At 34.4% G+C, this 16,570-nt stretch overlaps 1 protein-coding gene and 1 pseudogene across 1 annotated transcript; both read left to right on the top strand.

Moving 5' to 3' along the window:
- The first annotated feature begins 417 nt into the window (after positions 1 to 417).
- Positions 418 to 1,320, top strand: LOC126698479 (uncharacterized mitochondrial protein AtMg00810-like). The gene is made up of 2 exons (XM_050395740.1): positions 418 to 571; positions 728 to 1,320. Exons 1-2 carry the CDS (start codon positions 418 to 420, stop codon positions 1,318 to 1,320), a joined length of 747 nt encoding a protein of 248 aa, XP_050251697.1.
- A 5,654-nt stretch (positions 1,321 to 6,974) lies between these two features.
- Positions 6,975 to 11,087, top strand: LOC126713557 (cucurbitadienol 11-hydroxylase-like; annotated as a pseudogene).
- The last annotated feature ends 5,483 nt before the right edge of the window (positions 11,088 to 16,570 follow it).

Genomic DNA, 16,570 nt, shown 5'->3' with positions numbered 1-16,570 from the left:
TACTTATAGGAGTTCCACTGCAATAATGTCACTTCTGTCCAGCCCTTGCCTTCTTCCCAGTCAGGTACATCTCACCCTCTTTCTTCTCATGTGTCATATCAGCATCTTTCTCCTTCCTATAAGACCTTCTGTTGTGCCATTTCTTCACTTGTTGAACCTCAGTTTTACTATCAAGCTGTCTCTGATCCCCAATGGCAAGCTGCCATGGCAGCTGAAATAGCAGCACTTGAGGCTAACCATACTTGGACCTTGACACCCTTACCTCCTGGTAAGAGGTCCATTGGCTGCAAATGGGTGTACAAAATCAAGTATAAGGCTGATGGAACCATTGAGAGATACAAAGCTAGGTTGGTGGCTAAGGGCTTCACCTAAAAGAAAGGCATTGATTACTTTGAAACCTTCTCTCTAGTAGCTAAAATGGTGTCTGTCAAGGTTCTTCTTGTTGTTGCTGCCATTAAGGGTTGGTCTCTTAGTCAATTAGATGTCAATAATGCTTTTCTTCATGGAGATTTGGATGAAGAGGTGTATATGGCTCTTCCACAGGGGTTTCACAGCCAGGGGGAGGTTGTTTGTAAGCTCAACAAATCCATTTATGGTCTCAAGCAAGCTTCTAGGCAATGGTTTGCAAAGTTTTCAAACACTCTAATTTAGCTTGGTTTCATTCAATCCAAGGCTGACTACTCTTTGTTTACTAGAAGACATGACAACATTTTCATGATTCTCTTAGTCTATGTAGATGATGTTTTGATAGCTTGCAATGACAAGGCTGAAGTGGACAAGTTTAAAATCATGCTGGATGATAAGTTCAAGCTTAAGGATTTGGGTAATTTGAAATATTTCCTTGGTTTGGAAGTTGCAAGATCAGACAAAGGAATTGCCCTTTGTCAACGGAAATACACCCTTGAGCTGCTCAATGATGCTGGTCTATTGGGCTATAAGTGTGCTAAGACCCCTATGGAGCACAACTTAAGACTTAGCAAGTTTGAAGGAGAAGAACTTAAAGTTCCCAGTCATTACAGAAGGCTTGTGGGCAGGCTCTTGTACTTAACAATTACAAGACCTGACATCACATTTGCTGTCCATAAACTCAGTCAGTTTATGTCCAAGCCAAGGAGACCCCATTTGGATGCAGCACATAGAGTGTTGCAGTATTTGAAAGGTGAACCGGGCAAAGGACTTATGTTTTCTTCCAACACAGACTTGCATTTGAAAGGATTTGCAGATGCAGATTGGGCTGCATGTCCTGACACTAGGAGATCCGTGACTGGCTATAGCATCTTCATTGGTGATTCTTTAGTATCTTGGAAATCCAAGAAGTAGTCCACAGTGTCAAGATCATCAGTTGAGGCTGAATACAAGTCCATGGCAGTGGCAACATGTGAGATAGTGTGGATTTTGTATTTTCTCAAAGATATTGGTGTGAATCATGACAAGGAGGCCTTATTGTTCTGTGACAGCCAAGCTGCATTGCACATTGGTTCCAATCCAGTCTTCCATGAGAGGACAAAACATATAGAAATAGACTGTCATGTGGTTAGGAATAAGGTGTTGGAAAAGGTGATTAAGTTGAATCATGTTAGATCAAATTGTCAGTTGGCCGATCTGCTCACTAAAGCTCTGAATTATAATCAATTTTCCATTCTTAGTTGTAAAATGGGGATGATTAATATACATGCACCTGCTGCTCTTGAGGGGGAGTATCAGAATCTAAGTAAGGATGAAGTTACCAAGACTAGTGGCAAGAGTAGAGAAGCATCCAGCAACACAAAAGATCAAAGACTCACTTACAGAGCTGGTGATTCTATAACAGAGCATAAACGGCAAGGCTGCATAAGTGAAGGTTGATGTATACACGACTTGTAGTTTAGTCTGTTCAAGTATTCACTTAAGTGTTAGCACGTGGGAAGTTAGTTAAGGCCTGTAGCTTGCACGTGTAATAGTTTGTTAGTCTGTTAGTTTTGTGTTCACACCTATATAAACCAGTATATATATGTATTGCTTGTATTCCAAAATCAATGAATGAAATATACAGTTTTCAATTTCTGAATTTGTGATAAATCCTCTAGATAGCTTGTCCAATAGGTGCCTTGAGCCACCCAACACATATCATAGGTGACCCACAATACGAGTCACACAGCTTCTCTGATCTTCCAGATGACCATAGCTCAGATGAAAGCACACTACTGGGAACCAGCATATATTGGCAATGCTAGTTGTCTGACTTAAGATACTAATTATCTAGGCCTCAGGATGATCACTCCTTGGTGCCAAAATATTTATGGAAAGTCTTGGGAATCACACCTAGAGAACTTCCCACTAATTCACCTTCTCTAGTTATAGGAACAAATCTCGAGAATCTCACCACAATTACTCCCATGCCTTCTGATAGGAACTCGGTGGATCCTAATTAGAATGGATAGGAATTATAGGAGAATTGATGAGAATTGTAGGGAAATTGACTTAATTCGAAGTAGTCACCCTCCATAGAAAAAGAGAGATTAAGAGAGAAAGATGCACTAATGCACTTAAGCAATGAGTTGGTTTATTCTTCAATGATGGAAATATGATTACAAGTAGGTATTTATAGAACCATAAAACTATTCTATTGACCCACATGACCTTATTCTAATGGTCATATTATTCCCTATGTGCATTAATAATTTAAACATGTGTTAATGTGATTAACATGCTTGTAATTGTAACTAACTAACCAACTAACTAACTAAATCCAATATTACAACAATTATTATCTATATATTTATAGGGGTTCCTAACATTTCCCTTCCCTTCAAAACACCTTGACCATAAGGTAGTGTTATGAAATGGCACCTTCATTAGGGGAAACTAGCCACTGACCCAATACACCAAAGCATCTTGACCGTTAATTACACGAATAGCTCCAAAGCAATGAATCACAGCCCATGACATAGGAGCATAACCCAAAGCAGTCGTATTGAACTTAACCTTCAACAATATAGATGAATGAAGGTGCAATATTACAAGCTTAACATTGGTACCAGCATAGAGAATCTTCTCACTAATTTTCCATAGACCATAATTAACAACTCCAATAATTGATAGCCTTGACTCCATGTACGTTGGAGATGCTAGTAATTTCCTTTTCATATCCCTATCCACATCAACCTTAATATTGAAAGGTCTTGCACACTTCAAAAGATCAGCAACACCGTATCTCTTCCCTGTACAATCAAAAGTAGAACTACCAATCTTGCTTCCCACCAAGTAATCTTGCTTCCTAGTATGTAAAGCCCTTGAATTAAGACTCGATTTCTTATAAAAGTTATGATAATCTTGGCTAAGAACCTGGCAAGTAATGCATTGCTGCTACCAAGAACACATTCTTGTGTATTTAGGACACCATAAGTTGATGTAGAATTCAATTTCTCATAATATTGTGATAATCTCGACTATGGAATCTATCATTTATCCCATCGCTATCACCAAGAAAAGAAGCATCTAATTCCTTGGCTTTGTGACAGTCACTAAGTAACGAGATTTGGCCCCCTAATGTAGATGTGTGGTAAGTCTATGTCTTCATTCTTGATTACATGAATAGACTCATTTGGTGAAACATGAGTTTGGCTAATGCCAATGAGCATTGGATCACTCACAAGAACAGGTGGTTCTTGAATAGTAGCCTTCAATGGATTGTCATAAGCAGTAGATTCAAATCTTACTTGTAGTGCTTGAACAAAGGCATCCCAACTAACAAATAACCTAATATCTTTAGCATCTTCAAACCACACTAATGCTTCCCCATCCATGTGAAAATAGGCCATTGGAAGCTTTTCATGATCTGGGGTCTTGTAATAGTTGAAGTATTTGTTTGCTTTATAAACCCAAGCAGCATGTTCTTCACCCCTGAACCTAGGAAAATCAACCTTGATTGATTTTGGAAAAGTTATGGCTAGAGCAATGCTTGATATATGATTCTCATTGGACCGAAGTGTTTGGGGTTGTTGTCTTCTTGTTTCTACATTAGATAATTTCTTCAAAATGATACTAAGTTGTTTCCGAACTTCTTGAAAGTTGGAAATAGCTTCGTCTAGAAGTATTGTAGATTGAGTTTCAACCACGACTTTAGGATGAACGACTCTGATACCACTTATTAGGAACCCGGTGGTTCCTAATGGGGATGGATATGAATTATAGGGGAATTGATGAGAATTTTAGGGAAATTAACTTAATTCGAGGTAGTTACCTTCCATAGAGAAAGAAAGAGATTAAGAGAGAGAGAGATGCACTAATGCACTTAAGCAATGAGTTGGTTTATTCTTCAATGATGGAAATGTGATTACAAGTAGGTATTTATAGAATCATAAAACTATTCTATTGGCCTACATGGCCTTATCCTAATGGTCCAATTATTTCCCATGTGCATTAATAATTCTAACATGTGTTAAATGTGATTAACATGCTTGAAATTGTAACTAACTAATCAACTAACTAACGAAATGCAATATTACAACAATTATTATCTATATACCTATAGGGGTTCCTAACACCTTCCATCGTGCATTAGTTACAAAAAGATGAGGAAATCATGGGTGTTGGGTTATAGATTGACCTCGGTTAATTAATTCAATTACCCAAGTTGATTAATTAGGTCAAATTACATGCAAACCGTAGAGGCACAAACAAATCACTAAATATAATAATATGCAGTGGAAATTAAATGACACGGTGATTTGTTAACAAATGGGGAAAACCTCTTGCAAGGCAAAAACCCTATCGAGTGAATTTCAGGTCACCACTCCTACGAATTCACTAATCAACAATCAAGCGGTTACAAGTATGAGGAATCTTACCACTACCCTGGCCTATCCCAAAATACCAACCTATAGTTGGACCTTCATTCCAATACTCAATTGGACTCGATCTTGTAGAAGACTTCTTCTTTTGCATAAATCCTAGTACGTGACTAACTCCAACAATTTAATTGATTGTTGTTGGTTGCAAAGTTCTTCACTTCAAAGACATTAAAGATTAGGAAGCACTTAGTTACAAAACCCTAAGGCGCACAATAGTAGTAACTTCTCACAGAGTATATAAGTTCTGAGTCTCTATTTCCGTACTTGATGACTTTTAAAATAAGCGTTTTATATGACTAGGATTGTAGAGAGAGAAACCCTATTCATCAAAGTCATCACGGGCCGAAATTCAGATTTAAGAATTCTGAATTTGCAAGTCTCGATAGATTGAGCTTGTGTCAAGCTCTCTCATTAAACCTCGATAGTAGCTAGTGTCGAGCCTATTGTTGAGTTTTAACGAAACAACTTTTCTTCACTTCTTTCTTGAATCAATTTTCATGTCTTTAATGAAACCACTTGTAAAGTAAACTTCACACACTTGATGATACATTAAACCCAACTTAGATCTACCCAATTACAAGTAAAGTGCATTTTGTTAAAGGATTAGCCAATAGATAGAAAATATGACCCTAACAATGAGGATATATTCAACTATGACTCCTACAATCCAAGGTATGAGTCACAAACTCTAAAACTACAACCATTTAAACTTATTTGGGTTAATGTGAAACTCTAACTTAAGCATCGGAGAAACTTAGGCCGGCACCCCACCGATGCCTTTCAATAGCATTCTTCCTTCTTGCACGTCTTTTAGTGCTCCCAATTGGACAATTGATTCACTGATTTTCTATGTTTCATTAAAAACCATCCACAGTCACAAATAGTTTTGAAAATATAAGAGCAAAAGAAAATAAAAGAAGCTAGCAAAAATGATTTTCTCAACAAGAGTTGTTAGTGTTTAAAATTAATGCTTTAAGAGAGAACACGATGCATCTTTAAAATTAAAATTTTAATTGAACTAAAAAAAGGGTAATTACTTGTATACACAACTAATTACAGCAGTTTTGGTTTGCATCCAAAGGCATAGATTATAACTATGTTGACTGTCCATTTCATATTTATGGTAAAGGATTTCAAAATCCAAACCTATATACTAAATGGAACAAGTCTTGCAACTTTCAATAGGTTCAACGTTGAAATGGCTCCTTTCGCAGAGTAACCAACCAAATCTATGTACTAGTTTAACTGCTTAAAAAGGGCCTCATACAAAACCATCAACCAAATAGTAGCACGGGTCAAGATAAGAAGTAACCAAAATGACCAAACTTAAAGTGGGAAAAAGAAATATATACAAAACTGCATTTATGAATGAGTAGAAAGTAAATAGTACCGTGAGACCCATTTTTAATATTTTTTAATACGTGAACAATGTATGCACAGTGCGTGAACAGTGCATACACTGTTCATAATAGTAAATATTGTCTCCCAAAGTCAACAAATGCGGGCAAAAAAAAAAAAGGAAAACGTAAAACTTGGAAACGTGGACGCAGGATTCAGTTGAATCCAAACGCACACTAAGTACTAAAGGGATGAAATTACAAGAATTGTTATGATATTAAAATATTATAACAAATATGAGATTTCTAACAATTTTACTGGGTCTATTACATTAGTGGTTAAATTAAACAACAACTAAATTTTCTTAGATACAAGTACAAGTTCATTGGCCTACTGACCTGAGCAGCAAAGTTAGTCCGTGTTTAATAATATTATATTTATATATGCTTATCCCTATAGAAGAAAAATGAAAAACATAAAATGATATGATTTTTTTTTTTGTTGTTGAGAGAAACATAAATGATATGATAAGAAAGGTTTTTCAAATGATTTGACTATAGGTTTGTATAATATCATGGAAATAAAATTTCAATGAATGCCGAAATGGAAGTTTTTGGGTCACGCCGCTTAATATTATTATTTATTTGAACCAAATGGGAACAAGGAATCGTCACTCCTACTAAATTTCTTTTGTTGGATAAAGAAAGACTAGTACGTGCCAGTTGCCAGTTGGCACCCACATCTTTTATTTTTGGGAAACTGATCTCATTCTTTGCCTATATAAAGAACCTCACTCTCTCCTTAAGGAATCAACCTTAAGTTCCACCAATACTCTTTAGTAGTGGTCCTCTATTCCTCCCCAGCAATTCTAATAGCAAATTTAAGATGTGGTCTATTTGGCTTTCTGTTATTAGCTTGCTTATTGTGATTTCCACGCATTGGGTTTATAGGTGGAGGAATCCTAAATGTAATGGAAAATTACCTCCTGGTTCTATGGGCATCCCACTTATTGGGGAGACCCTTGATTTTCTAGTGTCAAACAACTCACTGGACATCCCACCTTTTATCAAGAAAAGGATGATGAAGTAAGCCCCCGACAATGTGTATGCAACCTTTTTTTCTTTTTTTTTTCAAGAGTCTTGTGTCTTAACTGATTGACACATGTTGATATTTCCAATAGAGACATATATCTTTGATTGTATTATTTATGCTTGTTTGAAATGGGTTCCTCATTTGACTAACTAATCATCTTCTCTCTTTTCCTAACTCGTTTTCTTTAGTAATTTTTTTTTTCACTGTTATAAATATGGGCCATTATTAGCTCAAAAGGTCTACTACCACAACAATTTTTATAACTTTTGCCGTAGTTTACCACATGGGTAAGTTGTGGCAAAAATTGTAGCACACTTATTGTTTTTAGCTATATGCAATCTTTTGCATTTTGGTTATGTTTAACCTATGAACATCAATATAAATATATATATATATATATATATCATCTTGTTCTAAATAATCTGTAATTTATTTATTTAATTTATGTTGGTAATGTTTTTTAGATTTGGGCCAATATTTCGGACAAGTTTGGCAGGACGGCCAATGGTGGTATCATCTGATCCTGAATTCAATTATTATGTTTTTCAACAAGAAGGAAAATTGGTTGAACAGTGGTATATGGACTCCTTTGACAAGCTTATTGGCCAAGATGTAATGACAAGAGTTAGTAGTCATAGAAATATTCATAAGTACCTTCGGAACTCAATCTTGAGTCATGTTGGTCCTGAGGCTCTCAAGAACAAGTTGTTACCTCACTTAGAGGATGCGATAAGTCAAAAATTGCAAGGTTGGTCTAAGCTACCCAGTTTGGAAGTGAGGAAAAGCCTTGCAATTGTAAGTTCTTATATTAATCCAGGGATCTTATAATGCTTGTAAATTTGCATGATAGTTACAAAATAACAAAGTTTTCCTTCAAATAGAGCCGGAGGAATCTCCTCCAACTCATGAAGTTGCAGTTCAGAAGACTATCCTTGTTTATTAAGTCACATAGCCACATGATTATTAAGTCATGTAACTAAAAACATACGTGAATAGTATTAAGTTGTCAAGTACTGAATTGGAGGAACATTTTTACAAAATGGTTTGGAGGAAAGATTCTATTTGTTATAAAAACTTTTTGCATTTGAAAATAAAAGAATAAATCTAAGTAAATAATGGCATGGATAAATTTACAATAACAGTGAATTTAGGTTTATTATTATTATTATTACTATTTAATTTGTTTTGGTTTTTTGATCACTTGAAATTGAAATAGCTACTACAAAAGATACTTATCACCTTTCTTTTTATGCAGATGATTTTTAAACTTACAGCAAAACTATTGATGAGTTATGACGCAGAGAAATCCGGAGATAATATTGATGATTTTTTTAGTAACTTCATGGAAGGATTTATGAAATTACCTATAAACATTCCTGGTACTGCTTATCATAAATGTCTACAGGTATAATTCCTTCAAAACACCTAACACTTTTCAATTGCAAAACATATGATATCTCTTTTTTTCACTCTAAAATTTATTTAAATTTAATCTAATATAGTGGCACAATTGTCATACAGAATCGACAGAAGCTGGTAAACTTGATGACTAAAATATATGAGGAGAGAGCGTAATCCCGAAATTGGCAAAGGAGATTTTCTTGATCAAATTTTGATGGACATGAAAACTGAAACATTCTTGACAGATAAATTCATAATCTATGTGATGTTTGGGATTCTCCTTGCCAGCTTTGAGACTATGTCCTCAACTCTTACATTAGCTATTAAGTTACTTAGCGACAAGCCAAAAATGGTGAAAGAATTTACGGTTAGTGACACAAAGAGGAGCCAAATTTTCTTGAATTAGATTTAGAAAATGCCCCTTTTGTGTTTAATACTACTAAAAAGAACAATTTTTTTTTTTTTTTTTGGAATTAGGAGGAGCATGAAGCAATTCTTAAAAGTAGAGAGGATGCCAATTCTGGACTCACATGGAAGGAATACAAATCTATGACATTTACTCATAACGTGAGTAGATAATTTCACTTTTTTTTTTTTTTGGGCATATTTTAAGTTTCTTATTTAATTTCCTAAATAAAGGGGCTCTAGCTATTGACAACATTTCTTACCGTCCATTGAATCGGAAAAATAGGTTGTCAATGAATCACTTAGGCTGGCTAGTGTTCTTCCGGGGATTTTGAGAAAAACAATCCAAGACATTGAAGTAAATGGTAAGCTCAAAATCAAATTGGTCTGGTCTGATGTCAACATCAATATCGACATCTTTGATCCATAATGATTCTTTTTTTTTTTTTCCCTCTTATCTTTGATATATGAAAAGAATACTTGATATTATACATTAAGATAAATAAATAAAAAAACACTTTCATTTTAGGATATACAATTCCAAAAGGCTGGTGTCTTATGGTGGTTCCTTCTGCCATTCAACTGAACCCAAACATTTATGAGGACCCTCTTAGCTTCGATCCATGGAGATGGCAGGTGTGTTGAAAAAAACCCTTGATACTCATTACTCACCACTCACCGCTCACCATGCATGATCACCCAATCTAACATGGACTGAATTTTGGTGGGGTTACCTAAAACTATCTTCTTAGTTTTTGCTGAATTTCATTCACTTTGATCTAAAAGGGTATCTCAGCGAACGTCACAGCAAAGAACTTCATACCTTTTGGAGCAGGCATGAGGACATGTGCAGGAGCAGATTTCAGCAAGGTTTTTATGGGTGTCTTCCTACATGTGTTAGTCACCAAATACAGGTGCTTCCAAGCTCTTAGTCTTAATTAACTGCATGCATATATATCACTCTAGAACTGGCTTTTCAATTGTATTAGTAGTATCAGTATGCATGTACGATCCAGGGTTTAATAAAAAAATCATACATAAAATAATGATATAATTGAAATTAAATGATAATATAGAAAGTAAAAATAAAGGAACAAAATTACTAAATGTAAAGTGGTGAAAGCACATTATGTGAAATTGAATTTTTTTTTTTTAAAAACTAAAAAAGTCGTGATAGATTATTAAAATAATCTAAAATGAATAATAAACTTGTCTTAAATTTGTCAAAACTTTTGGCCATAAAGTTTTATTTTGGAATAATAGTTTAAATTTTGTGAAACTTTGATAATAGATTTTTACTTAAAACAAACTATATTAATTATTTTAATTATACTTATAGTTCAACACGTGGAAAAAAAAACATGTATAACACTTCCATTTAGTCACATAATGGACGCAGGATATGTAAGATCAAAATTCAATTATTAAAACAAAAAATTATGGTGGATAATTAAATAATTAAAAAGGAATAGTGAAATTTCATTTGAATTTTTTTGATATTTGGTAATTATTTTTTAATTATAGTAATTATTTAAATTTCTTGAAACTTAGGGCAAGCCACTTGGTGCAGCAATAGTTTCTAGGTCCCATATTAGGTAATTCAAGTAATAACTCTTTAATAAAGAAGTATACTTGAAAAAAAAAAAAAGTAATCACCTGACATAGTTTTAACTTTTATGACCCAACTTTTATTATATAGTACACGAAGTAAATGATTTGAATCATGTGTAGGTGGACTATAATAAAGGGTGGAGAGGTGATGCGGACTCTTGCTTTAGGATTTGGAGATGGTATTCACATTCAGGTCTTAACAAAGCATGCATGATAGCTGTATTTCATCATGAAGATCGCGGAGCAAGACAACCATAATATTATATGTTAATTAAGTTGTTTGTATTTTTGTAATATATAATACATGTTTATTCCCTAAGGTATGTTTGGAACGGAGGAAATGGAACAAATAATAGGGGGCAATGCCATTAGGATATATTGTAATTTAGTAAATTCTGGTTAGCTTCCCATCTCTTCTCTCCTCGTATCCTCCCATCTCTCTCAATCCAAACATAGAGTAAAATTTCAATTATTATTGTATTGTCCACATTATTTAAAAAAGAAAAAAGAAAAAAGTAAGGGTTTTTAAATAAAAGGAATTGTCTTTCCTCTTATAAGAATCTCTCTCCCTTTGAGAGAGAGAGAGAGAGATTTTTAACTTGAGGAACAAATACAACTTCGAGCGAATTAAATGGGTTCAATAATGCCTTAGTTAAGAGGATTTTTTTTTTTTTTTTTAATTTTTTTTTAAGTCTAGGAGCTAATCACGAAATACAAGATAACAATAATGGAAGTATGGAACTGATGCAAATAGAATTAACAACTAAGACATTGAAGAAAACTTACTTGCAGTAATCGAAAAACTTGATACAAGTATCAAAGAACTAAATTACAGTACTACTTGTTAGGACATATGTGTTTCACTTATTAGGAACATATGTAATTCTTTTATGTAATTGACTTATCCTTTGACAAAACACACTTTACTTGTATTTGGGTAGATTTAGGATGTCTTTAATTAAATACTTCAAAAAACCTTGTTTCAAGATCAAGTATTGAAGCCTTCAAGTCTGTTCAAGAAAACAAGTTCATTGTGCAAAATCATTAAATCTCGACAGCTGCATCTATCGAGCTTAAGGAAGATGTTCTACATTCGGTGTGCTCGACAGCTGCTCGACACCTTCTATTTGTCGAGATTTAAGATTTTCAGAATTCCAATATGATTTTCTTGGGATCCGTGAATTTGTCTTTGAGCTTTCTTTTCTCCTAACCCTAGACATATAAAAGGATCAGTTTAAGGGCCGTCAAACAGTTCACAAGTTGCATAAGCTTTGAGCAAACTCTGTTTAAGCAAATTGTGATCGGAGACGAAGTTCTTGCCTTAGTTCATCTCTTTCTCTTGAAAAAGTTGCTGTGTATGTGCACCGTAGGGTTTTGTGACCAAGCATCTTCTTGATCTTCATCGTGTGGATGAACTGAAGAACTTTGCAACCAACAGCCTTCTTAGTTGGTGATTGAAATCGTGTATTGGGATCCGCGCAATTGGTTAGTCATGTACTTGGGAGTCGTGCATCGAAAGGAGAACTGTCACTACAGAACAAGTCCAATTGGGTATTGGGGTAAGAGTTCAACTGTAGGTTGGTAAGGTACTTGGATTCCTTTACTTGTAACCGCTTGTTGTGATAATAGTGGAGTTTCGGGAGTGGTGACCTGAAAATCACCCGGTGGGGTTTTTGCCGTTAGATTTTCCCCATTCGTAAACAAATTACCGTGTTATTTATTTTCCGTTGCATATTTAGTTTATTGGTGATTTGTTTGTGCTACCACGCGTTTGCATGATAAATCGATTAATTAATAACTTGGCTAATTAATTAATTAATTTCTATCACAAGGGGTCATTCAGTTTGTGGCCTATCACTACTTGTATCAAAGTAGATGACAACAAATAAATGTCGAGGTATTGATGTTGGATGATGGTGTCATTTCCCTTCTTTAGTAGCCTCATTTTATAAGCAAAATGGGTAGTTATTTCACCAATAATAACTTTATAAGTCAGGGGAGTAGTGTCTTATCTTCTTAATAACCATCTTTCTTTATCTTCTTGTCTTCCACCTTCTTCTCTAAAAGTAAAAATAAAAAACTCTTCCACTTGAGTCATGTATGGCTAGTACTCTGACAAACAATATCATACTCCCAAAAAAAAAAAAAAAAAGTGACAAACAACATTTATTGCCACATGTAAATATGTAATTTGATTGTGTTATTTCCTAATTCAACCTAATCAAATTTAGCTTATCAAAAGCAATGTTTTGAAATCCCTATCATTAGAATGACCAAACTTTTCCATTCTAATACATAAATTTCCCCAAAAGCTAGGACGTTGTACCTCCCAACTTGTGATGTACAAACGCCACATTGGTCCAAACGGTATAGTTTGTCTTTTACAAAAACGCAAGAATGATCAATCGAGTCTTAGGTGAAGGGGTGGTAGGTTCACCACTATGTACACGAATCCAGAGGACCGCGATCCATGGCTACAATTACCATGGTCTCCGGGCAACATACACAATTTATATATCACAATTCCAATCATGCAAATGATGTTATGGCAAGCAAATACAACATATTATTAAAAGCAATAAACAAACAAATGACATGGTTGACCACCATAATTTAAATTGGAGTCTAGCCTTCAACATCCCTAGTGGAGTCGCCACTGTGAATGACCACGACCCCGGCCCACCAATTTTTTCTCAAACTAGGCCTAACCTGCGCGAATGGGAGGGATCGTGATGCTCAAAATGTCGAATTCATTGTAAAATGTACTCACCCCTAGTTCAAGGGTTTTACATGGAGTCGCCACTTATTTAATTTAAATGGAAAAATAAGAAAACCTTCTCTATAAAAAATGCTTCTGTTGTATTATTATATATGACAATTTACACCAATTTTGTAACAAAAATTTACTATGCTTTTTTGGTCCTAGATACAATTTAAGAAAGTAAATTACATTACTTTGTTTTCTAGTTACATTCTAAAAAATGTAAAATTGCATATATAAGAGCCTAGTCTAAAACTTTTGATCTTGGTTCGAAGGCTAATTTACGAGATGAGAAAGGATTAAGCACTCATCTCACTCAGTAAAACCAATCTCCTAGGTTAAGATGGCCAATATCATGTCATGTCAAACAAATGCAAATAATATATCACATAAACATGTTAATTTGCAAGAATTGTAAACAAACATGTGTTGGGGAATTTAATGTAAAGAGAAACGAAAAGTGAAATTCGTTTGATAACAATGTAAATGTAAAGAAATCAAGAAAGTAATGGCATGTTCATCCAAGAAGTTAATGTAAAACAAAGAATTCCTAACTTAGACATGTTTATCCAAGCATGTTTAATAGATCATAAAATTAGATATGATCATCCAATCATGTTATAAAAGGTAAATAATAACTTAGAAGTGTTCATCCAAGCATGTGAAGGAAAACAAAGAATTGTCATGTTATTTGTTATCCACACAATAGCAAAGAGAAAAACAAAACATTTAAGCATATTTGATCATCCAAGTAATTATGAGAAAAAAAAAAAAGTAAAGAAAAATCCCTTAGACATGTTCATCCAGAGAAAATCAAAATATTTAGACGTGTTCGTTTAAGAATTTTAAAAAAAGAGTAATACTAACTTAATACTAAACCCAATACAATAAAATCCCACAAAATACAAGGAACAAAATTAAAGCAATTACAACACTTTTTGTCATGGAATAAAGCTAGTATAAGACATAGTTGTAAATCACAACTTTACAACTTGAATGTATTGTAATAAGAATTTGTACAACAATCCCTTTCAAATATGATATTTCACAAATGAATCTCCTAGGTTGTTAGAATTTGTACAAAGGTCCTTTTTAGAGTTGACTTTCACAGATGAAACCCCCTAGGTTGTTAGAAATTTTACAAAGGTCCATTTTCAAAGTTGGATTTTACAAATTTGTCATCAAAAAGAATTTAAAGAATATCTCCAATGGAACAATACCATGACCCTTGGTTCAGAGATGAGAGCCACCAAAAATAGATAGAAACAAAGGCAAGATCCACAAAAATTAAATTGAGATAGAGGCGAAAGCCACTAGCACGACTTCCTTAGGGACGTCACCCTTAATCTCTCAATAAGCACCCTAACTTTGATATGATTATGTGAAGGTGGTGGAGAGGGTTCTCCCCAACATTTGCTTGAATGCCTTGTTTGTTTTGTTTTGTTTTTGTATGACTTAAGATAGTGAGTCACCCACTACTTGTGTTTGTAGTGGCACCCTAGTTCAAGATAGTGACCCTTTTGATACCCAAAGGAGCAAGTAGCACCCTGTAGGATCCAGTATTTGAATCCCACTCAACTTATAGAGTTGCACTTGCCCATGAATGCGTGTTGTTTGCTGCATCCGTGGGTTGCGGTTGAGCCATACATCAAAACAAAATAATTTTATTTCTTTAAAGATTTTGATTCATTTAGCAATACTAATGAATTCAAAAGAGAAGCAACTGTTGACACCCCACTTTGCACCCTTTATGACTTAAACCTTAGTTCCATAGTGAATGGCATTACCAACAACACTATTTGACTAGAAGGAGCTTTTAATGCATTAAAGCCTACATGGAACCCTAATCTTGTTTACGCAAGAACAATATTTTGGGTACGCAGCCTTAAGGTTGGATACGTAGGTAGTAGGTACATGAGCCTGCATACGCAGGTTAAAGCTAACAGAGCTTGGTAAAAGAAGGTTTTTAACAAAAATTTGTGTAAAGTTAATCCCATATTGCTTGGGAGTGGCCTTGAACCCCCTCTTAAGCAGTGTAAAAAACCTCCTAAGCATATTTTCCAAAAGACACCAAAATCACTAAAAAAAAATTATGATCAAGAGGAAGTTTTTCTTTAAAACACCTTTTAGTCAAAATATTTTCTTTGCTAGGACCATTTTTGGTATAAGTATATAGTTAAATGTTTACCAACCAACTGTGATATATGTGGGTTAGTTTTGATAGATTAACTAAAATGAGTGGTCAAAGTCAAGTCTTTAACTTTTGTTTTTAGGTTTTTTTTTTTCTTCTTTTTTAATTCAATCGCTTTAATTCTATTTTTAGTTTTATTTTAGTTGTTTATTGCTTTCCTAGGTTAGTAACATATTTAGGAGTAGTGTAATGTAGTTATAGAGTAGTTCTAGGTTTTGGGTTTTGGGTTGGGCTAGGTTGCATATGCAAGCATCCCATATTACTTTGTTCTTCTGTTTCCTTTTCTTTGTTTGTTTTTCAGGAACATGTTTATGTTTTTGTGAATGCTTAGAAACATTTATTAGGTTTTGTGGATGCTTAGAAATGTGCTTAAGATGTCTATAACAGATGAATGAACATGAACATGCATATGAATACAATCATGCATTTGAACATATGGTGTTTTGGTGATGCAATAAGTAAAAACATGTTAACATGATCACACATGTTAAGATAATGAATGCAATGAATGAGATGTGAAATGAAATGAATGAATGTGATGAATATGATGCATGTGACGAATGTAATGAATGAGATATGTGAATACTTGCTGTGAATGTGATGCAATGTATGTTGTGAATATGTTGTTATGGGATGAGATGAGTATGTATGGATGCAACACATGTTATAAGTAGGATGAGAATATGCAATGTGATGCATGCAACTAATATGTGACGTGGTATGACTATGATAACATGTTGTATACAATAGGGTGCCAGTGTGAGTGTGTTTGTTTGCTTGTTTAGGATAGCTCATTAGGGGATTTATTGATAAAACTAGGTTATGGAATATATTGAGTGGAGGCCAATCTACATACCAGGCGGAGTTCGATGTCTAATACCTTCTCATCATGGTTCACTAACTCCAGACTTAAAAGTATGGTGCGTAGACTTCTACAAG

The sequence above is a fragment of the Quercus robur genome, chromosome 2, assembly GCF_932294415.1.
Source record: "Quercus robur chromosome 2, dhQueRobu3.1, whole genome shotgun sequence".
Taxonomy (NCBI): domain Eukaryota; kingdom Viridiplantae; phylum Streptophyta; class Magnoliopsida; order Fagales; family Fagaceae; genus Quercus; species Quercus robur.
Note: the sequence above shows the minus strand (reverse complement) of the source record. Positions and strands in the feature narration are given on the sequence as shown.